The 19923-nt window shown below is 35.6% G+C and overlaps 3 protein-coding genes across 13 annotated transcripts; 2 read left to right on the forward strand and 1 right to left on the reverse strand.

Moving 5' to 3' along the window:
- Nucleotides 1-1708: 1708 nt before the first annotated feature.
- On the reverse strand, nt 1709-15811 carry LOC105683414 (rotatin). Of its 7 annotated transcripts, none has more exons than XR_002305510.2 (31): nt 15509-15762; nt 15227-15411; nt 14864-15040; nt 14642-14769; nt 14322-14580; nt 14078-14236; nt 13890-13994; nt 13184-13705; nt 12822-13042; nt 12524-12761; nt 12236-12445; nt 11964-12170; nt 11655-11828; nt 11450-11585; nt 11153-11377; nt 10801-11062; nt 10465-10640; nt 10142-10387; nt 9838-10061; nt 9439-9732; nt 9085-9325; nt 8835-9003; nt 8565-8761; nt 7591-8333; nt 7290-7494; nt 6985-7196; nt 6625-6765; nt 6424-6553; nt 5264-5575; nt 1871-1942; nt 1709-1749 (listed from the first exon to the last, which is right to left on the reverse strand). XR_002305510.2 is itself a non-coding variant. In XM_012395977.3 (30 exons), exons 1-29 carry the CDS (start codon nt 15552-15554, stop codon nt 5301-5303), a joined length of 6507 nt encoding a protein of 2168 aa, XP_012251400.2. In that variant the 5' UTR covers nt 15555-15762; the 3' UTR covers nt 1815-1942; nt 5264-5300. The 7 variants fall into 7 exon arrangements, 4 of the variants coding, with proteins under 4 accessions (XP_012251400.2, XP_048508880.1, XP_012251399.2 ...); XR_007277673.1 differs by lacking the exons at nt 1709-1749; nt 1871-1942 and adding exons at nt 1949-4381; nt 4793-4941 and having other exon boundaries at nt 15509-15761; XR_007277674.1 differs by lacking the exons at nt 1709-1749; nt 1871-1942 and adding exons at nt 1960-2100; nt 4793-4941 and having other exon boundaries at nt 15509-15761.
- Nucleotides 15789-18312, forward strand: LOC105683417 (ester hydrolase C11orf54 homolog). 5 transcript variants are annotated; one of them, XM_012395984.3, is made up of 7 exons: nt 15789-15929; nt 16797-16878; nt 16944-17042; nt 17117-17295; nt 17403-17664; nt 17747-17913; nt 18024-18312. In XM_012395984.3, exons 2-7 carry the CDS (start codon nt 16800-16802, stop codon nt 18198-18200), a joined length of 963 nt encoding a protein of 320 aa, XP_012251407.2. In that variant the 5' UTR covers nt 15789-15929; nt 16797-16799; the 3' UTR covers nt 18201-18312. The 5 variants fall into 5 exon arrangements, with proteins under 5 accessions (XP_012251407.2, XP_012251409.2, XP_012251406.2 ...); XM_012395986.3 differs by having other exon boundaries at nt 15809-15827; XM_012395983.3 differs by lacking the exon at nt 15789-15929 and adding an exon at nt 15951-16084.
- A 140-nt stretch (nt 18313-18452) lies between these two features.
- On the forward strand, nt 18453-19831 carry LOC105683416 (solute carrier family 35 member G1-like). The gene is made up of 3 exons (XM_012395981.3): nt 18453-18855; nt 18966-19181; nt 19281-19831. The coding sequence occupies exons 1-3, from the start codon at nt 18544-18546 to the stop codon at nt 19761-19763; spliced, it is 1011 nt and encodes a 336-aa protein (XP_012251404.1). The 5' UTR covers nt 18453-18543; the 3' UTR covers nt 19764-19831.
- Nucleotides 19832-19923: the final 92 nt, after the last annotated feature.

The raw sequence follows: 19923 nt of genomic DNA on the forward strand, positions 1-19923 counted from the left end.
GGGGTGGCACGGTATGGTCGACGCGACGCCTGAAGAGTTGAAACCCGGATTATCGCGCGCGTTTATAAATTATGATCTTCGGGCGCCCAGAATTCTGCATAAATCTAGTAACAATCGCTATTTCATTTGTTTGAAATGCGTGCTGTATGACGACAGAGAACTTAAAAATCAGCATAAATTTCAATGGCGGGAGGTGTGCGCTTATACCAACTTCATTGTTTTTGCACGATGGCGCCGTACCGTCAAGACAAAAGAATATAGCGCACGCAAGACGTTTTGATATTACACCTTACGCAATTCTCTCATGACCAACGCCCTTGTTGTATTTAACATGTATATTTGTTGCCCGACAATTTTCTGGCGATTCATTTATTATATTTTTCAGAATATCTTGGACCCTTCGCGAACTCCAAAGTCTTCGACTTTCGAAAAATTATACTCTGCAGTCTTTGGGTTTCAATATGAGTAATTCTTGCGGTCTCATCAGGAGGCAGCGAACCTGTTGAGACAGATAACAGACAACTGTTTCTAGAAACAAAAATAAATAAAAACGAATAATCTGAATAATAATGTTCAAACAGGTAGACCGAAAGGTTAGTGGCCATGCGCGATCAAATGATGAGATATACGTTATGTGTATCAAAGACCGGAAATTGTAACGTCCCGGTCGTGTCGCTACGCATGTACATTATAAAAGCTGCTGCTGCTGACGAAAGAGGAAAACGGTCGATGCAACGACAGAATTCTGGGTATAGTTTGCCGAGTGTCTGGAGAGGGGTCCCCTCCCCCAGGTGCTAACTAGAGGATAAATACCGATCCTTTGGATGGTATAGAAAATATAATCTAAGGAAAGTTTTGAGTTCAGCTGTTTTTCGAGACGTTAAATAAAATTCTTATATATTATTAAGAAATAACGAGCGTTCTATTAGCTGAGACAATTATCGATATATCAGGTTGCTGTATAGACAATTTGATATTCGAATATTCCAGCATACTTTTATCCCTTACGAGCATGAAAAACTTTCGATCAGAATAGACTTTAGACGAAACCAATAGGTGATATCTCGTTTTTTCATACAATTCAAACAGAAATCTTGATTTTAAAGAAACAACTACAGTTTTCAATTAGCAGGATGCAACAAAACATCTGTGTATTCTTCCAAAGTTGAATGATTCTCAAAAAATTGTGGAAATATGCGCAAATTCGATGTTGGAATACAAAGTTAGTGTGAAGATCTTTGGAAAAATTTTTTTTTTAAATTTCGAACATAACAACGGCGCCTAATGGGGTGTTTGAAATATAAATCTTTCACACAGATCATCTATGAGATTCGCTATGAGCATAAGCAAGAGTATCGAGATAGGAAACCGTTGTGAAGAACGGCTTAAATTTTAATTTATAAATATGGACTAAAAAATGAGACATTAGAAAGAGTTGGAAACCAGGCTGTCTGTTGTCGACACGCCTTCCATCGAGCTGCAGCCTCGGTATCGGACACCGTTCGCTGCCCACCGCTCGTCGCCACTCCTCGTCCGTTCGGTATGCGTGGACACAACTCCGGAGGTCACCATTGACGCAAATCCATCCGAAGTCACGTGATTCCCGACACAATACCGTCCAAGAGACCACCTTTCATTAAATCTATGTCTACTTATTTATAGAGGGGCCACCCACGCTTTCGTAATAGCTAATTGACCACACTGGTTGTCCACATCACAATAATTTATATGTCAGAGGAAATCAAACACCTGTAATTTCACCGGTATCATATGTACAAAATGAATTATATTTGTTATCTTCTGAAGAATTTTTCCAATATCTTGCTTTTCCTACAAATGCAACGGCTGTACACCTTCCAGCCATACATACCTCTCGCGAGCGCGATCACTGATAAATCATCCTGCAATCATATCGAACCTGTTGGTCGTCGTCACGATTTTCCTGCAAAACAAATTAAAGAATTTATTGCAAAAGTTACAATTGATATAACTTATAAATTACATACTTGCCTCTTTTTTACAAGCCAATAAGAAACAGTAAATGGATCCGAAAGAGTTCGTTTTATCCATCCGATAAGGAAGCAGATATAGCACGATTATCTGAATTTTTTTTCAAAGTTTTACATATATATATCATTTGCGTAGGACCAGTACGTTGCAGGAAATGATTGACAAGCGTTTAGAACGCATATTGCTGACGGCATATAAATTATGAAATAAAATATGAAAAAAAAGGGAAGTTGAACGCGTGTCCGTGTCTGATGATCTCTGAATGTCAATGCTCGCAGTATAATATCGAGATCATCAAAACTGAATCGTGACCCGGAGATTTGTTTCGACAAGTATAATTTATCGAGTCATGTCTCATGCTGAGGGATTTGAAGTTGAACATTAAAACTGATTTTATGACGGGCTGATGAAATCTGTTTAATGTAAAATGTTATTATTATAAAGGATTATATTATGCGATTGCTGGAAAATATACATGTATACAAGGCTGACGAAATAAGGAAATAACTTGACTGAACCAGAAAAGAAATTGAGAAACGAAAACTTTGAATGACCAAAGAACATGACGTCTGACCGAGTTTGAGAGTCTTTCGGATTGTATAAGCAAACTTTAAATGCCGCTGGATTCTGTCGGTGAAAGTTTCTTTCCAAATTATTATACCAGCCAACAATATAAAGGATAACGACAGTTCGAAACATTAGTTTACCCAACGCGTGCCGGTCATTTTTTTTCAAAGTTGTCAAAACAAAAAGAAATCTGTACTTCACAATTAGACGCAATTCCAGAAGAGAAAAAGAGAGACGACTACGTGACGATCGGAGATATGGTTTTTTTTTTTTTTCAATTTTTGTACATTTCTGAACCGCACATTCGAAACGAGTTATGAGAAATCTAGCAATCTTTACTGCTTGAATGCCAGATAATTATTGATCTCAATCATTATGAGAATGTTCGAAAATTTAGCAAAAACTTAATTAAAATTTATACGTCGACGAAAGCGCAAATAGCTGCGTCATACGATGGCCAAAAATTTCACGTTGCAAATATGTACGTTCATAAGAATGGAAATCTAATTACCTGTTGTATGTTTTGTCAACTTTGAAGATAATATTTACTTTCGTTAGTCTTATCTCGTGATAATCAGATCGCAAATTTCTGGTTTTATCACAATTGCGTATTGTTTCGAGTCATTGGTTAGCCGATTCGTGGCGGGTAAAAAAACCATAGTAGCTATCAGCGGTTGCATGAAATTTGAAAATGTCATGTTTCCTTTAGAATACTGATATGTATAATATAAGATACTTATTATCAAATTCTGCAGAATATTACGGTCGTACCATATGTAACTCGATTAGATTATTACAATACGACCTAGTAAGTTTACTTTCGTTTCGTAATTCTCGCTGGCCATTAAAGCATGATTCAAATAAACTCAAAATGAAATCAGAATTAATATTCACCACATCTTCAGAAGTTTTAAATCTGCAAGATTGTTGAATCTCTGTTAGATGAACATGACATCACAACACAGTAAGTATTGTAATAAGAAATATGCAGTAAAAGCATGTAGAAGACAACCCTAAATATAAATCTACAAGAAAATAGTAAACATGAGTAAACAAACCAGAATTTCAGCAGATTATTAGTTATTACATAATTAGAACGTAACGTATAGTACCTATACTATACATACGTAGATCTACAATGCATGTATGTGCAAAAATTACATGACGAGTGAAAGGTATTACATGCAGATGAGTGAACGTTGAAAAAGATCTTCGTAATAGAATAAAAACCACGGTAGGCATGAAAATCGTTTTTAAAAAATATTAAGCAATGAACCGCTTTAGTGTATAACGTTGTAACTAAATCTGCGCTTTTGGCATAGGTAATTTTTTATAGAGTATGCGGTTTAGATTCGTTGGTTTATACTATTTAGTCATGTAAATGTAAATCATGGTTGGTGATGAGTAGAAGTTCTCTTTGTTTGCAGAAAATTGAATCTTTGACGAGTCAATGGATCTAAAAAGCGAATACTATAGGTATACCTTTGTACGTATCCCTTTCTCAATACACATAAAATTGGAACACAATTTCAGTTAACGTTCGAAGACGCACGGCGGATATTATAATTGATCGTTATCTATACGATGTCGGCCGAAAGTAAACTAGCTTCCTACATAGAAGAACGAAAGTTCCAAAATATTCATGACTTATCGTAAAGATTTGTTTATAATATGGCCCAATATTTCCGAAGCCTATTGGTTCAACGTCGATATAAAAAACTTTAATTCTCAATGTATGTTTGCACATACGTCAAATCACCGCAAATCACCAGATGTTGAATTATGCTCGAGCCAGTCAAAAAGGCTGAAAAATGACGTATTAATGCTTTATAATCTCGTTTATCCCTTGAATATACAAATGTCGAGTTTTTCTATTTTCATGCATCATGCAATAATTTTATATCATTTTTCACGATAGCTGGGAAAATGATAGACGCTAATAATGGATTCCGGTCAATCACTCTGGAATGCAAATCTTGAAAATTCTTATTATCTACAGCTAATCGAAGCAGTGGATTATATGATGAGTACGAAACATCAAAGTGAACAGTGAAATAAAAAAACACTCAATTGATTTTAATAAATTCGCAGCTATCTGACGCAATTTCCCATTTATATACATGTCTACGGTAATTAACTTAATAAATAAGCCTGAAAATTCTAATGGACAGATGGCTGAACAACGCTTTTTAGTATGTACATTGTACGTACATACCCTTGGTCTGTCTAGGCAAATTTAGAACAATTAGGATTCCCTCTGTGCTACGAACATTTTCATTTGATCTCATACATATTCGCGACGTAGAAAAAATGCGACACCCAGATTTCTTCTTGTTGTTTTGAGACCAACGACAGGAGCTTTACCTAGGGATTAATATCATGCCCAAATTGCTTTTCTTAGCAAGTTCAAATAAAACAAGGCTATGCACTATTTATTCAAATCTTTATCTACGTGACATAAAACGGAACAAGCCGACAAGATGATATCACGATATATTGAACTAATAAACGGATATGATATATTGTGTTTAATTTAATATTGCAAATAATTTAAAAAAATTTATTAAGTAAAAAATCAGATCAGCTGACTTACATAGATATTCATAAGAAAGATCTTAATAAGATAATCAGTCTATCCCGAAATATATTTACAAATTCATTCAATCACCTAACACGTAACTCTTACCTTTCTATGGAAATCATTCAGCAAAGCAGTAACTCGATCATGTAGCATGATTGGAATTCTCTGAAGAAGTACTTAATATGCGGATTAGGTATTGCAACATCTTGATTAATTCCTGTTCTTGTTCAGCATGGGAAACAGATAGCGTGAGTCGGCCGAGTACTTCTTGAATACCCTGGAGAAAGCCAGCATTTCGAGCGATCAATTTGCCCTTTTGATTATTGCTAATCAGAGACCAAAGTGCGGCTCCAGCTACCCCAATTTCAGTTAAATGACCCTTTCTGAATATGTTATGTAGCAAATTGATGAAATCAACTGTAACAAATAGAAAACTATCAGACATGTAGTGAGTTGTAAACGAAAATATAATGAAAAAGACTTTCTTTGTGAGACGAGGCTTTTTTTGAACTGACGAATGAAAATTGCAGTATAGAAGCTAGGAAAAGGATAAACAATTGACGTTCACACGTATTACAATCACAGCTTTGTATCATGTAAATAAACAATAACTCTTCTCCTTGCGGGGTGGAGGTTGTAAAACTAGAATGCAAACCAGTAATGAATTTGATTAATGCTCGATGAATATTCATATTGTACCTACATACGTACGATGAAAATGGCACGTGTGAACGTAATATTTTTTAATGCAATTTATATCATGTTACGGTAAGTACGGTACGTCATATCGGTTGAAAATATTTTTAGTTCGTTTGAACTCCTGCGGATTATGATAAACACTATTAAAATTTATGAACTTGTAAGACTGAAAGGTACGCGATAAACAATTACCACCACTGCTGATGATTAAGATGAGTGAGACCTGATCAGTTAATAAATAATGGTACCATATTAAAGTGAAAGATTTTCTGAACAAAATTCGTAATTTCATCAGAGCTAATTGGGGCAAAAGAGTTCAACGCAAAAAGTATCGTTCGGTATACATGTAGAAATGTACCAATTGTGGATATTTCTTTAATAAACGATCGACGTTGTAAAACTTTAATCTTGTCAGGGCAATAATTACAAAATGGACTAATCTTCTTGGATCCAAGGACCTGATTCACTTGACTGAAAATTGTTTTAAAATAATGAAGACCAACTTATCTAGTGTACAAATGAACTGGTGTGGAGATGATAAATGATTGTAAATTTTTTGTAATTACCCGAACTAAGGAGCCTTGGCCTATTCGTTGAGTTAAAGGCCAGATTACGTAATATCGAGAGAGCCAAAATTCTGACTGACGATGATGAGCACTTAGCCAAGTGAATCAGAACATGTAAGCCATCCGTAGCCTGCAATTAAATCATTCGCTTATGAACTGATCAGTATGATTAAAATAGTAGTTATCTCCTGATTCAAATACCTTAGATACTGATATTTGTCCTTCTTCATAGTACGTAAAATCAATCAGAAACTCCAAACAGTACATTTCCACCAAAGGCCAGGGTTTGACTCTTTTCGTTATCATCGGATGGATCTTTGAAAAGAACTGTAGCAAATTACTCTGAAAATTGAAAACAGATAGATGGATATGTATGTAGTATAAATCAAATTAAATCATAGATGTTAAATTGTTGTGTGTAACTGAACCATAAAATTTTCTGACAAACACTACAATAGCAGTTTTGATTGCATGGTACGCATAAAGGTTCTATTCAGTGCGTAAAAATAATTTTCGAATCATCCCATGCGATGCAGAAAAAGGAGATCTCTTTGACCTTACCTTTGAAATTGATACTCTACATTCGTGGATATGAGTAGCATTTCGTAATATTTGAAAAGCAAAATGGAGTTTGTGATTGTCAAAACGTTGACCAGCTTTTTCAATTTCTTTGGAAACCAAGTGTACTGTGATATGAATTAAAGCAACGGTATTTGGAGTTTTTCTAAGCCCTACTCCAGGTAATGTCGTAGTCAAAGTCAAGGACTGTGAAGCTAGACAAACATGTAAAAGTATGATCATTAAATGAAAAGTCTATGGTCCCTGACATTGTTGAAAGTAGAAAAAGTATGGCAATTAAATGCTACCTTCTTGACAATGAGTTGTGAAAGTAGCAAGTAATTTCAGTGCAGATACAGTGACAGTCTTATGCATCGAAACCCAGGCCCATAACTTATGTAGAATATCTGCCAATCCCGCTTTTGCCATTGTTTCTTTAACTTGTGGACCATGGTACATAAAATTCATGAGTAATGTGAAAATGCAGTTTACTTCATAGAGCAATGGATTCATCTAAAAAAGTAATTTCAAGACATTGTCAGAAAGATATACTAGGCTGTAATGCTGTGTCAATACAACAATACATGCCCAATTTTACAATGAATTCACCTTGATTTGTCTGTCAGATCCGTTATTCTGAAGTTCTATGGGCTGTACATTGAGTTTGACATATAACTCTTTTAACTGTATCATTGTAGTCTCAGCTAAACCTTCCTTGAGTGCAGTTTTTTTTGCCTCTGCTGATACACATAGCAAATTCGTCAACGCTCCAATAATTAGGTCTTTGTCATCTGATTGCTTGCGATTTTTTTTCATCTTTGTATAACTATGCGCAATATAAAGTTGTAGTAATATTTTGCAAATTTCAGAACCAACCATAGCGAAATTTGTGTCTGCTATTTTCTTATCATTTCTGTTGTGATGATTCTCTGTATTGAAAATGTCCGTTTCATCCAATTTCTTAAGATGCATGTTAATGTTTTTTATCGAAAGTTTATTTATGTCCGATAGAACTTCTCGAAGGCTTATTTCGTTCCGTCTATCAGAAACTGTAGTCCGACTTGAATCTAATATTAATTTCAAAGATGAACCTTTCTTCACAGGTACATCACTCTGTACTTCGTGCAGAAGTAAGGATGCAAGGGAGCCAATCGCACTTATTTGCAGTTCAGACGTTGTGTTTTTGATGGCTAGGCACATAGAAGATACCACCAATTCCGGGCCACATAATTCAATTGCAGATTGTAAAGCCTCTGAGCACTGATTCTCAGAAATTGCAAGAACAGCTAACAATTTATAAATCTCAGTCCATAGCTGATTGCGTAGATAAACTAATCTTGGTGTGTTTGTATCTGGGTGGAACAAGTAATTAGTTGACATTAAACACATGTTTTGGTAATCGTATGTTCATTGTATCGTAGCTTAGAGCAACTCAATTGTTGATTTAGCTAATATTATTGGTATTAAAACTTAATTCAAATTAAATGCCTCTCAAAGCACCGCGATAACAGTCAGAGTCAAAGCACGAGTACTAATATTGAACATTATGAAAATGAAATTTAAATAATTTGGCAAGTACTTACAAAACAAATTTTGATTCAGAAGGCTTATTACCGAATAGAGAGAATCTGGGGAGAAACTTGCTGTAGTTGCAAGCCCACTATTATGTGTCACGCACTTGGTAATGACTTTACATAATCCGGTATACATCTCAAGAATATCACCGTAATGGATTAGATTTTTTCTGGACTCAATATTTTGTGGGATACCGTTAATACACCTATTTAGAAAAATGAGAAAAAAATTGAAGGAAAACTGTGGCACCTGAATAACTTAAGCTACAAAATACACACCCAAAAAAATATTTATCGATGGAATGTTCGTAGAATTGGCGAATGACATTATGCTCATCAATGGATATCAAGTTTATGAGCAGATTACAAATGGCTGTGATGAGAGATGGAGTAGTTACAAATTGAAGTGAATTATCATCCTCGGTAATTTCAGAGTCCTTGACCGATACTGGAAGAAATACCCGTTTCAAATATGAGATCATATATGAACATGAATTTCACAACTAATGAAGGATGTGGCATTATTTACATTGTTGATATTCATCTCGATAATTATAGATGTGAGAAACTTGCTTCCGTACTAATGACACACTACTGGTCATGCCGTTGTGCTGAGACGGTGATTGCATAACTTCGTCATTAACCGCATTGCTGGGATGAGGGTCCAATGTTGATGGCATATAAATATTAGAACACAGGATGCTGATTTCGTAATAAATATTACTTTGTTCGGCAAATATTAAAATTGCCTCAGACTTCAAAGAATCTGTCTAGAACAACAAATTCAATTGGAAATATATCTTTGAATGATAACAAATGATATTTCGTCGGAAAATGTTCTCTGAAATGAGTTTGAATGAAAGTATCAAACTCAGATACTTACATACTGATAAGCTGAACATTTACAATTCTTCACAATGTTACTGAGTGCAATGGCTGCTTGTTCTCTCACTATACAGGACTCCATTCTGTTGGTAATATGATCGAGTAATGTATGGCATAATTCGTTAGGCGCTAATACAATCGCATTCAACAGTTGTGAAGCAGTATGTTGGCCAGTGGTCAAGCCTGCAAGTAGTTGCAATGCTGAAGCTCTAACCAAAGGATCTCGATTTTGCCAAAGCATTGGGAGCCAACCGAGACATCGTCCTTCGTCATACCAAAATGACGTCCACATCTGGAAAATAACTGCAGCATGTTAATAATGTATTTAATGAAATTAGCTCGATGACTTGTCTTCGGAGTTTCAAAAAGTTTTCAAAGGAATGATCGTTAAACTCACACTTTTATCGAAGTTCTTTTGCATCTGATACAGCAAGTGATTCAGACAAAGAATAGAATTCCTTGTTATTGATAGCCCCATATAACTGTAGGTCCCTGCACCATGGAATGATATGATAAGTTCAATCAATGCATTCCCGAGCGAGATTAATAAGTTTCTATGCTTATTCCACTGACACTTTCCCGTCAAGTACGAAAGGCATGTCAAAAGCCAATCAAGGTATGCTGTAAGTTGATAGGATTAGATTTCAGGAACCCTGAAATTTTAGTAGCAATGATACAATCTTTTCAATTTTCGTATGTACCTAAATTATAAAAGTGTTGCTGGTCACCGAAGCAAAGACTGGAAACAACCAGCTCTATGAAATTTATCCAAGACTCGTTGCTAGATTCACCAGCGGTTTCATCTGTTGGTTCTGTTGCTGAACATGCTCGAGCCAGCTTGAGCATGGATTGATGAATGTCTTGGTTATTGGTATCAAGATTCCGGAGTAAATCTGACAGAGACTTGGTCATATTTTTCATAATCTTACAGAGCCAAGTATTATCTCCTAAAGTCAGAATAATTCAACACATTAAAATCGATAATTAACACCAGAGTACGAGATTTGTTTTTCATTAAACGTACCATTTTTAGTAATATAAACAAAGGAGTACAGGAACGTCAGAACACGTACAAATAATTTAGAATCTTCTTTGCTGGTAGGATGCGATAACAAAAACCGTTCGAATGAATGGGCCCAAGGAAGAGAAGTGACATCAGATAGTTCACTGCACTTTGACATGTCGTATAACTTTAAATACCTGTGTCGCAAGAAGTGATTAATTAAAAATTTCGCAAACAGACACATGCACAGTTAAAAAAAACTCTTGACACTTTTTTCTTCGATCATAGTCTTAAAGTTATTAGTTGTTTTCTCTTAGTTTTTCAATTATTCGCTCAAGGATTATTTCTCATACTCACATAGTTATGAAGTCAAGTGCACACATAACTCCTCCATGGGTAGTTGAGTTTTGTATATTATACAGTTGCTGCTGACAACAATAACGGACTGAACTCAATTGAAGAGAAGTGAACTCAGATTCATGAATAATTAATTTTTCTGATATCTCAGAGTCATTCACAGTACTGAAGGATTTCCACAAGAGATGAACCTCGTCATTCCATTCCCAAGCCCAGAACTGTCTCAGAAAAGTCAACGCCTTTTCATTACTACTATGGGTAACTGCAATCAACGACAAATCGAATATCAAAACAATTGAACAAAATTCGTTTTACTAACATGATTTCCAACTTCTTAAGGCCGAACAAATACCTGATAGATCTGAGCGTCTGTGTATACTGGTTTTCCAATGGCATTTACTAGTGAATGGCAACCTCATTTTTGAAACCACAAGGTATGGTAGAGATATATTAACAGGATTGAATCGATCGACTTCTTTATCCCCAGCTCTTAAAATATACTCGCTATATAAAAGCAGGCATAAAAGATGTGATCCATCTATCTTCACACAATCATTATTGGGGAACAGAAATAAACCTGTAAATGAGATATGGCAGGATAAAATTGACTACATTTATGCGATCGGTGCGTTGGAGACAGTATAATTACTTCGAAGAATGTTTAGGTAAATATCAGCACGGCCAGACAATTCGTGTCTGATAGAGCTGTCCATTGAACAAATCAACTTCAATATTGTCAGGATTGAGATGACAGAATCAGGATAATTGGTATATTCCTGTTCTATCTGAAATAATATTGAGCAATAAAACATAATTGTTAGAAAGCAGGAATGCGTAATTTGTCCCATACGCACCAAGGCACTGCTGAAGATTTTCAAAATTAACTGCAAACCGTTTTCAGTAATGAAAACATTATGTAACGATAAGTCCGTAAGCATGACACTAATTTGTACCAACGCCGACTTTCGCATTTTTGGTTCAACTCCAGGTGCGTTTAGCATTTCGATTACAGATAATAAACTGCTTCTCTAAACAGAAAAAGTTTTGATTTCATGCAAAATTGATCAACAATCAATAGTTGCAGTACAAATAAAAAGATCGACTGTAATTTAACTAAGCAAATTGAGACATGAAAAATAAAACAAAAACTGTAAAAAAGTAACCTGATAGTTGCCTTGTGTTTGCCTGATTGTCGTATTTCTGTCAAATATGCAGACAGAACTAAGCGGCAAACCATGGAGTGCAGACAGTCGAGGTAATTTTTTAACAGAATCAGTTTCCTTGCCTAACAGCCAGATTAATCGACAAATTGCCTCTTCTCTGACGTCTGAGTCAATCGCAAATAAAAGCCTTATGTTACCCCTCAGGACCTTAGGAAAGAAAAAAATGATTTTTCTATTTGGAAAATATAGTCTTTGAAAAAATGCTTATTCACCTCGATGTATGGGATTTGAATACTAGACCACAAATCCGGATCTAACATTTTCAAAATACATTTGCCCAAAGTTGTTTTTGAATCAGCGTAACATTGTAGAAGGGCATGAGCCGGGGCAAGAGCTTCTATGAGCATGCTCCATCCCTCTTCTCCAAGTTGGACTTTGGCCTTTATCAAGTATAACAGTATTTCTTCAGCCAAACGCTTCATCTGAAAAGTCCAGTAGGTACACTTAGCTTGAATATTTAGATAATTCAAAGCACTGATTTTATGAGGATTGATATATACCTCAAGATTTTCATTGTTTGCACCGTGACAGATTATTTCTACCAAAACAGTTGACTCCAAGAGAAATGATATATTACCCCACAAATGCTTTCCTTTTGATAAAGTAACTCCGAGAGATTCCATAACTACCTTGTGACATTCTACGTACATTGCTAGTTGCACAGCAGGATCGTTATTTGCTAATAAATTAAGTACCAACTTAATAGCTACTGCCCGATCATTAGAATCCAGAGAACACCTTAAAAAAGTGATGAACATTAACTCACAAATACGTTTTTAATTAGAATTAGATACTTACTCATTGAGTTTTTGTAGAACTGAAACCGTTCGACTGATGATACCAAAGTTCTTGTGATATGAGAAACAAAGTTTTGACGCATAAATCTTCTTTAGTGCATTAGGCACAGACATTTCTGTATTACTTTTCATCAGCGAAATAGCAGCTTTCATTGATTTCGTAATTAAACACGTTTCATCGAACAATTTCATGCTCTCGCGTTCTTCTCTTCCACTGAATTGCTGTAACGGTAGGATATTACCGTGCGTTAGATTATCCGATGACAATATTTTTAAGTTCGTAATTCAATTTAATTTAATTTTTGCATTTAAATCTTTGAATCCAATTAAAATATCTATATACTAATACATGCGTCGCCTTACTCTTGCATATTCTTGAAGTATAGCATGTATCTGTGGATACATTAAATATGTTGGCGCATCCATAACAGCTGCCACTATTGCTGACTTAAGTGGTTTAGCTAGCACCAAATCTGCTAATTCTAGTGGCACAATATTACTAAGCAGCTTTGTGGTAATGCATACGAGATGCAAATATGTAACTCTACAGTGATCCAGACTGGTGTAAGAGCCTAAATACTCCATGACCTCACCAAGGAGTTTCATTAGGTCTTTCAAATTTTCATTTACTTTTAAAGACTCGCCATCACCGCAGAGCCAAATATTAGGTTGAATGCTCATATTTATCAGTTGTACAAGCTCATACGCCACATCTGTCACATCTTTGACATTAGTCAATGGAAAAGTGGGATCAATTGGAAGACCCAAGAGCATCAAAACATTCTTCAGTGTCTCTATACAATAAATTGGTATTGTCATCTGTTGCAACTGCAGAACAGAGTCTTCTATGTGATCAGTAATACTTTGACTTCGTTCGCTGGTACCCTGAATAAACAATGATTTGATGAAGATATTATCTACTTTGAACTTGAACAAAAAAAAAATTGAAGTCATAGTTATATAAGTGCATTTCTGTATCGATGGAGTGTTGTTTGGTGGGGAAACTTGCAAGCTCAAATATAGTGATTCCAGAAGGAGATAATTACTGTTTTTTCGATAAACGACTCACCGCAGATTGATATGCTTGGTAATTAGCTTCTGGTAGCCCAGCATCTGGGCTGTCTCTTTCCTCTGATGAAGGATAAGCCACACTTTCCACATTTTCTGCCAAAATCTTTTATCAAAGGATAATTGTTAGTTCAAAGAATTTTGAAGGAAAAGGCTGCTAAAACATTCTACGAACTCTACATTACTCACTTTTTGTTTTTTATTAGCAACACAAGGATCACAATAGTAGTAGATACGAAATCTCAATGAACGTGTCAATTTATGGAAGGTTTTTAATAATGCCGAAGCTATCTCTGAAAAATTGTCTCGTTCGTAATCCTCATTAGCTAATATCAGACTGTGTAAGACCTATAAAATATAATGTAATGTAATGGTTAAAATTGGCATAGATGAATATCAATAACATAACTAATATTTATATGAATATCTTTACTGTAACAATAGCAGGTCTTTGCAAAAAAACTTCGGCAGGAAAGTCTTGTAGCATAACATTTGTAATGAATTGACAAGTATGAAGTATGAGAGTTGTGTCTGTCACGTTATGCAGTGCTTCCTCAATAGCAGCGAGAACACCTCTATCTGAAGTTACCAATGGCTGCCACGGCATCACTAACCACTTTATACCACCTTCTGTTCTCTTGTCAATGTGAGTTCCATCTCCACATTGTAACGTCAAATCGAACAATGATGTACTATAGGAAACATGATTATCATCTTAGTTGTTGCAGCAATATAGTGAATCATACTAAATACCTTGCAACTGATGTTGCTTTTGTGGTAGAAGACGGCAATGCACTACTGTGCCCTTCCACTTGAGATATTCTAGGTCTAAACCGATGATCTTCAGTCTCTGTAGATGATGTATTGAACTGGGTCGGCGCCTAGTGCAGTAGTAAGGTTTACTTAATTCCTTGCATCCTAATGGCTATATCTGTTTTATTGGTTTGTAGAATATGACATAACTATAGTTTATACCTTGATGGTCTGTAATTTTATTCCAGATGACTTTTCAGAATCGTTAGTAGTGGTAATGGCTCTCTCAATTTCATATAATTTGTTGTGATAAACTGGGTCAAGAGTTGATTGTAATTCACGAATTTCATTTTGGAATCTCAGTTTACCAAAAGCATTTGTGTAATTTTCTCCACTTGTCTGTAGAAGGACAATGATGATAAACGCAACTTAACTAACACGATCAATGTAGTAGAACAGACAGAAATTTGTAAGACAAGCATACCATTGTGACAAAAATTTTTGATCGGCCTATGAACATATACTCACGATCAAATTCAAAGTCAAAGTGAAGTGAGATTATACGGACATGGACATTCTACTCACTTGAATCAATCGTAGCAAAAGATCTAAGACTTTTCCTGGTTGTGGTACATTCGGAAATGCAAACCAGTTGAATAATTTAACAATAAGTTCCTTTTTCACAGCTCCACAGTCGCATCCAAAGCCATGATCAATCTTTGAAATAATGCTATCGAGTGCTCTCAAACGAATCTCGTCAAGCGAATGTCCTGAAAAATGTAACATTATAAACATGCAAAATTATTCACTACTCCCACATTTGGGATTTATAAGTTCGCGTCGCAGAACTATGGGATCACAATTTACCTAATTTTCTCACGTGAACCGACGTTATTGTATTAATGCTAGTCATTTTATACAATGTCACTCTCTGTCAGCTCCCATGATTATTTAGGTTATTAGGTAGTTTGAAATGTTTCAAAAATATATCCGTCAGACGCCAACCGTCAAACAAAACAAGGGCCGGTGTGCATTATGGACGGTGCCTGCATCTGTACAAAAACTTGCTCGACTCGTTGATAGATGTCAAGACCTGGTCAATACTTATCATATGCATATCCTTTATGATTTATTTCAACTCTTTTTCGGAAGATCAACGACCACATGTCAATAATGGTTTAAAAAGGTGGAACTGCCAAAGCTGTCAATTAAATAGTTCTCACTTTGCTAATGTATACCAGTGTATACTGTGGTATAGTGCAAAGTAGAGGATCCTCTTCGATATAGTGTATGCTATGTAACTAGTTAAAACCCACCTGTTGATCCTGTTATCTTATAAGATACATATTTGACATTTGATTATCTGATGATCAAACTAGTTATTAACGTTTTATGAATCCACGAAATATTTGTTCATTATTCATTTCTTATGAGTAATGCCAGGTATGAGAGAATTTGATTCTTACTAGAGCTTTACCCATAAGTTACATGAAAAACTGAGCAGATGTAATCATGTGAGCGTGAAGATTATAGCATCAATAAAAAAAGTTGCATTCCTCCAGTAATCCACTTTTTTCATATTGCTTCATCCAGATCAGACATGAAATTGTTGAAACAATCCATGACTTCTGACATTGTTATGTAACTTGATCAAATGTTTTTATGTATAACTGCTGATAAAGCTATTGAGTGGCTGTATTAAAGACTTGATAAGATAAAGTCTTACATTTTACAATAACTGAAATAGTAATGAATGACCTTAGTTTGTATTCAGATCTTCGGAGGAAAGTTCTGGCTCAGCTGAATGCAAACACATAGTGCACATAATTTTTTTTGGATAATTTTAACAATTTTTTCAAAAACTGTCACGTAAACTCCTTAACTTGTAAGTGGGTCTATATTTAAAGAGATTTTTTGACTAAAGCAGATGCACACATGAACTAGATAAATTACAATTCTGGACTTTGCTAAGGGCAGTAGGCTGCTCATTGATATTGCTTATAGCTCAAGAACCACATTCAATAGAGGAGCAAACTGTTTTTGAATGAGTTATGAATTTATATAATATACTTTAATATCAGTTTTTACGTATACCATATATCTTCCAGAGAGTTATTGTCGGACAACTTTGAATAAACTTATTACTTTATTCCAGACAATGGCAACTTTGGATTCCAGTAAATTACCCATAGTGCGTAGAGCGTTGCATGTTCCATCTTTAGAAGAAATCAAAGATGGTAAAAGTATAAATCATGCCCAAACATCACATATCATTAGTATGATAATCTGATCTCTTTCTTAGTTCTAGCGCGAGCCTTGCCTGGAAACTTTGCTGAATCAACAGTAGAAGTAGTTGATTGTCCCGACCTTACTCAACAGCCGTTCACCCTTGCTGCTCCAGGTAATCATCAATCTACATAGATAGCAGCTTCAGTTAACTTGAAAAATGGTGATTATAATTAATCATGTCTTAAGGTCTTGGTGGAGGTACAAAGCTTCTTGAAGTCGGAGGACCTCCATTTTTAACTCCTCTTGTAAATAGAGAAAAAGTATATGATGTCAAAACTCTATGTCAGAATGTGAACCACAGTGGACGAGCTTTTGTAATTGGAGCAGGAGCTGGGCCGTGGCCACATTTCAATTCCAATTGCGAGGTGATTAAAAATTCTTTTGCGCCATTATTGAATATGACTGGACAATTAGTCACATTCAAGAGTGAATTGACGAATTTATATTGTAACTAGGATGAAAATGTTTGCAGTTAATAATGAACATATCAATTTCGCCATCCGAAGTTAAAAATGAGACCCGCATCGCTTTAGTTGATCAAAAGGATGGCAAATGTGTTCAACAGAGTCTACCTAAGACTGAAACACGGTTCGCTCTACTCAGTAATTTGTTCTTGAGCGAGGGTAAACCTGGAAAGGTAATCAAGGTCCATGCTAAGAAACGCACTGGCAAAGATAATTTTATCACTACCATTCGGAAGGCATTAGCAGCACGTTACACAAAACAACTTGTCGGTGAGTTTTTACTGGCAAGTATACACTCCTATACTTTGACAATCAGCGCTTTCACAGTTTCACGTATTCATATTACTCACAGGTTTGGGAGGCACATTTCTGCTTAAAGAAGGTAAAGCCCACCAGCACATTATGCCGGACTTTTCCATCACACCCCTAAATAACGATGCAGACGTGAACAAGTGGCTAAATTTCTATGACATGTCTGCCCCATTGATTATGGTCGGGACTCTAGTGACTTCTGAAACAGTAAGTTCTTGGCCACATAGTTACAATCTGGGTTGAAAACATTTAGAATATGAGCTTGAGGATTAAACAGGCCCAAAGATTGGTTGCTAAAAAATTTTTGATCATTACAGGACGACTTGGATCTACGAGTCCAACACTTTCATAGCTTTTCTCATCATGGCGAGGCAGGACATTACCATGACGATACGACTCCGGACACTGTAGAGTATTTGGGATACTTCAACGTTGGCGAGGCTCTTTACAGAATAGATCAGCCACCCGTTGCTCTGGGATATGGGAAAGATTAGATACAATCTGCAAAAAGGTTCTGAAAAAGTTTGCAATATGGCTTCATGTTTAACATGTACATAAAACACATATGCAATTTTTTCTTATAATAAAGTCTATTCCAGTTTAAAATTGAAAAACAATTCATTTAATGAGCCTGAACTTTTCAAGTTATTATATGCATCCAGATAAAACGGTTTTGCCCACCCTGCCATCATCTTTATTAATCCTGAATAATAGCTGCTCATTATGCAAATCTTTGAGACAATCGTACCTGACTGCTGCTGTAGAACATTCAGTATTCCACTGGAAGGCGTATATGAAACGTAACAATAGTAGTAATTTTCTGAAGTATATCATAAAATGAAATTTAACATCGATGTCAGCTCATCATATAACAGTATTCATCCGACTTATTTGTACACAGAACGTTTTAACAATAACGTTGAAACCTATCATGAAGGTACCAAGTGGTCTGGTGTCTTTCTGGCTTTTTTATCTGGAACGTTTTTTACGATCAGCTCAGCTCTTGTGAAAGCTATCAAAAGCGTAGATCCGATGATTTTACTATCCATCAGAGCAATATTGCAAATCGCAACAATGGTCATCGTTGCTTGTTATAACTCAAAAAATTTGCTCGGGCCCAAAGGCCAGAGGATTCTTGTTCAGTTTCAGGTAAGTTTACCAAGTATTTTCCACTAACAGTTAGTTTGAAATAGCATTAATGGGAGAACTGTCAGTTTCAATATTATAATCAAAATATTTTTATTTTTTCAATGTTTAAGGGTTTGATTGGCGGCCTCACATTATCCCTGCTTTATTATAGTTTCCGGAAACTCCCATTGGGTGATGCGACCACTATAATATTCAGCTCCCCTGTGATCGTTATCGCATTGTCATTCATATTTCTAAAAGAACCTTGTGGACTATTGCGAATCGTTGTCATTGGTGCCTTATTACTGGGCGTCACTTTGGTTGCAAAGCCACCATTCATATTTCAGGTACATGGCGAATTTCCCAAACCATATACATTATATATTGCTCATTCTTCTTCAATATAATTAGGATATGTTGAAACAATTGTAAGTTATGATTTGCAGATGCATCGATCTGTGCCTTATGATTTTATGGGGTATGTTTACGCAATCCTGGCAACTCTATTTACTGCTATGAATATAGTAGTGATGAGAAAATGCTTAGACGTGCATTACTCTGTGATAGTCTTTGTTCTATCAGTATGGACTTTATTAACAGCAGTATTCTTCTTTTATGTGGCGTCTGAGAATCATAAGTTGAAATATGATTTACCGCATGACTGGTGGGAATGGGGACAAATTACTGCAGTAGCATTATCAGGGTTATCCGGTCAAGTTTTAGTGGCAAAGGCATTAAAGATCGAAGGAGCAGGAAAGGTCTCGGTGACAAGATCGTTAGACATAATTCTGGCCTACATTGTCCAGGTATACTTTTTTGGTGAAATCCCAACTTCAACCAGCATTATCGGAGCATTATTAGTCCTTGTCTCCGTGATTTGTATGGGTTTTGAAAAAGAAATATATGGGATATGTGATATAATTCCATAAAACAACAATTTTCATACTCGATTTAAGTCATATTGTACAAGACTCTCCAATAAATATTATGAAAACGAGTACAAGTACTGCTATTTACTTTATAAATGAAAAATTTCGATGGAGAACTGCTTGGTGTGACTTGATTGAACTTCAGATAATTCATTTCCGT

The sequence above is a fragment of the Athalia rosae genome, chromosome 3 (genome assembly GCF_917208135.1).
Source record: "Athalia rosae chromosome 3, iyAthRosa1.1, whole genome shotgun sequence".
Lineage (NCBI taxonomy): Eukaryota > Metazoa > Arthropoda > Insecta > Hymenoptera > Athaliidae > Athalia > Athalia rosae.

Bases quoted from the DNA above. Each gene is read 5' to 3' on its own strand.
- LOC105683414 (XM_012395977.3), bottom strand. From the start codon at position 15,554: ATGACTAGCATTAATACAATAACGTCGGTTCACGTGAGAAAATTAG. The intron at 13,043-13,183 runs GTAAGGCGACGC...CTACCGTTACAG, and splicing joins TACTTCAAGAATATGCAAGA to CAATTCAGTGGAAGAGAAGA. The intron at 12,446-12,523 runs GTATATATCAAT...TGGACTTTTCAG, and splicing joins CAAACAATGAAAATCTTGAG to ATGAAGCGTTTGGCTGAAGA.
- LOC105683417 (XM_012395984.3), top strand. From the start codon at position 16,800: ATGGCAACTTTGGATTCCAGTAAATTACCCATAGTGCGTAGAGCGTTG. The intron at 17,296-17,402 runs GTGATTAAAAAT...AAATGTTTGCAG, and splicing joins ATTTCAATTCCAATTGCGAG to TTAATAATGAACATATCAAT. The intron at 17,665-17,746 runs GTGAGTTTTTAC...TATTACTCACAG, and splicing joins TTACACAAAACAACTTGTCG to GTTTGGGAGGCACATTTCTG.
- LOC105683416 (XM_012395981.3), top strand. From the start codon at position 18,544: ATGAAATTTAACATCGATGTCAGCTCATCATATAACAGTATTCATCCG. The intron at 18,856-18,965 runs GTAAGTTTACCA...TCAATGTTTAAG, and splicing joins GGATTCTTGTTCAGTTTCAG to GGTTTGATTGGCGGCCTCAC. The intron at 19,182-19,280 runs GTACATGGCGAA...TATGATTTGCAG, and splicing joins AGCCACCATTCATATTTCAG to ATGCATCGATCTGTGCCTTA.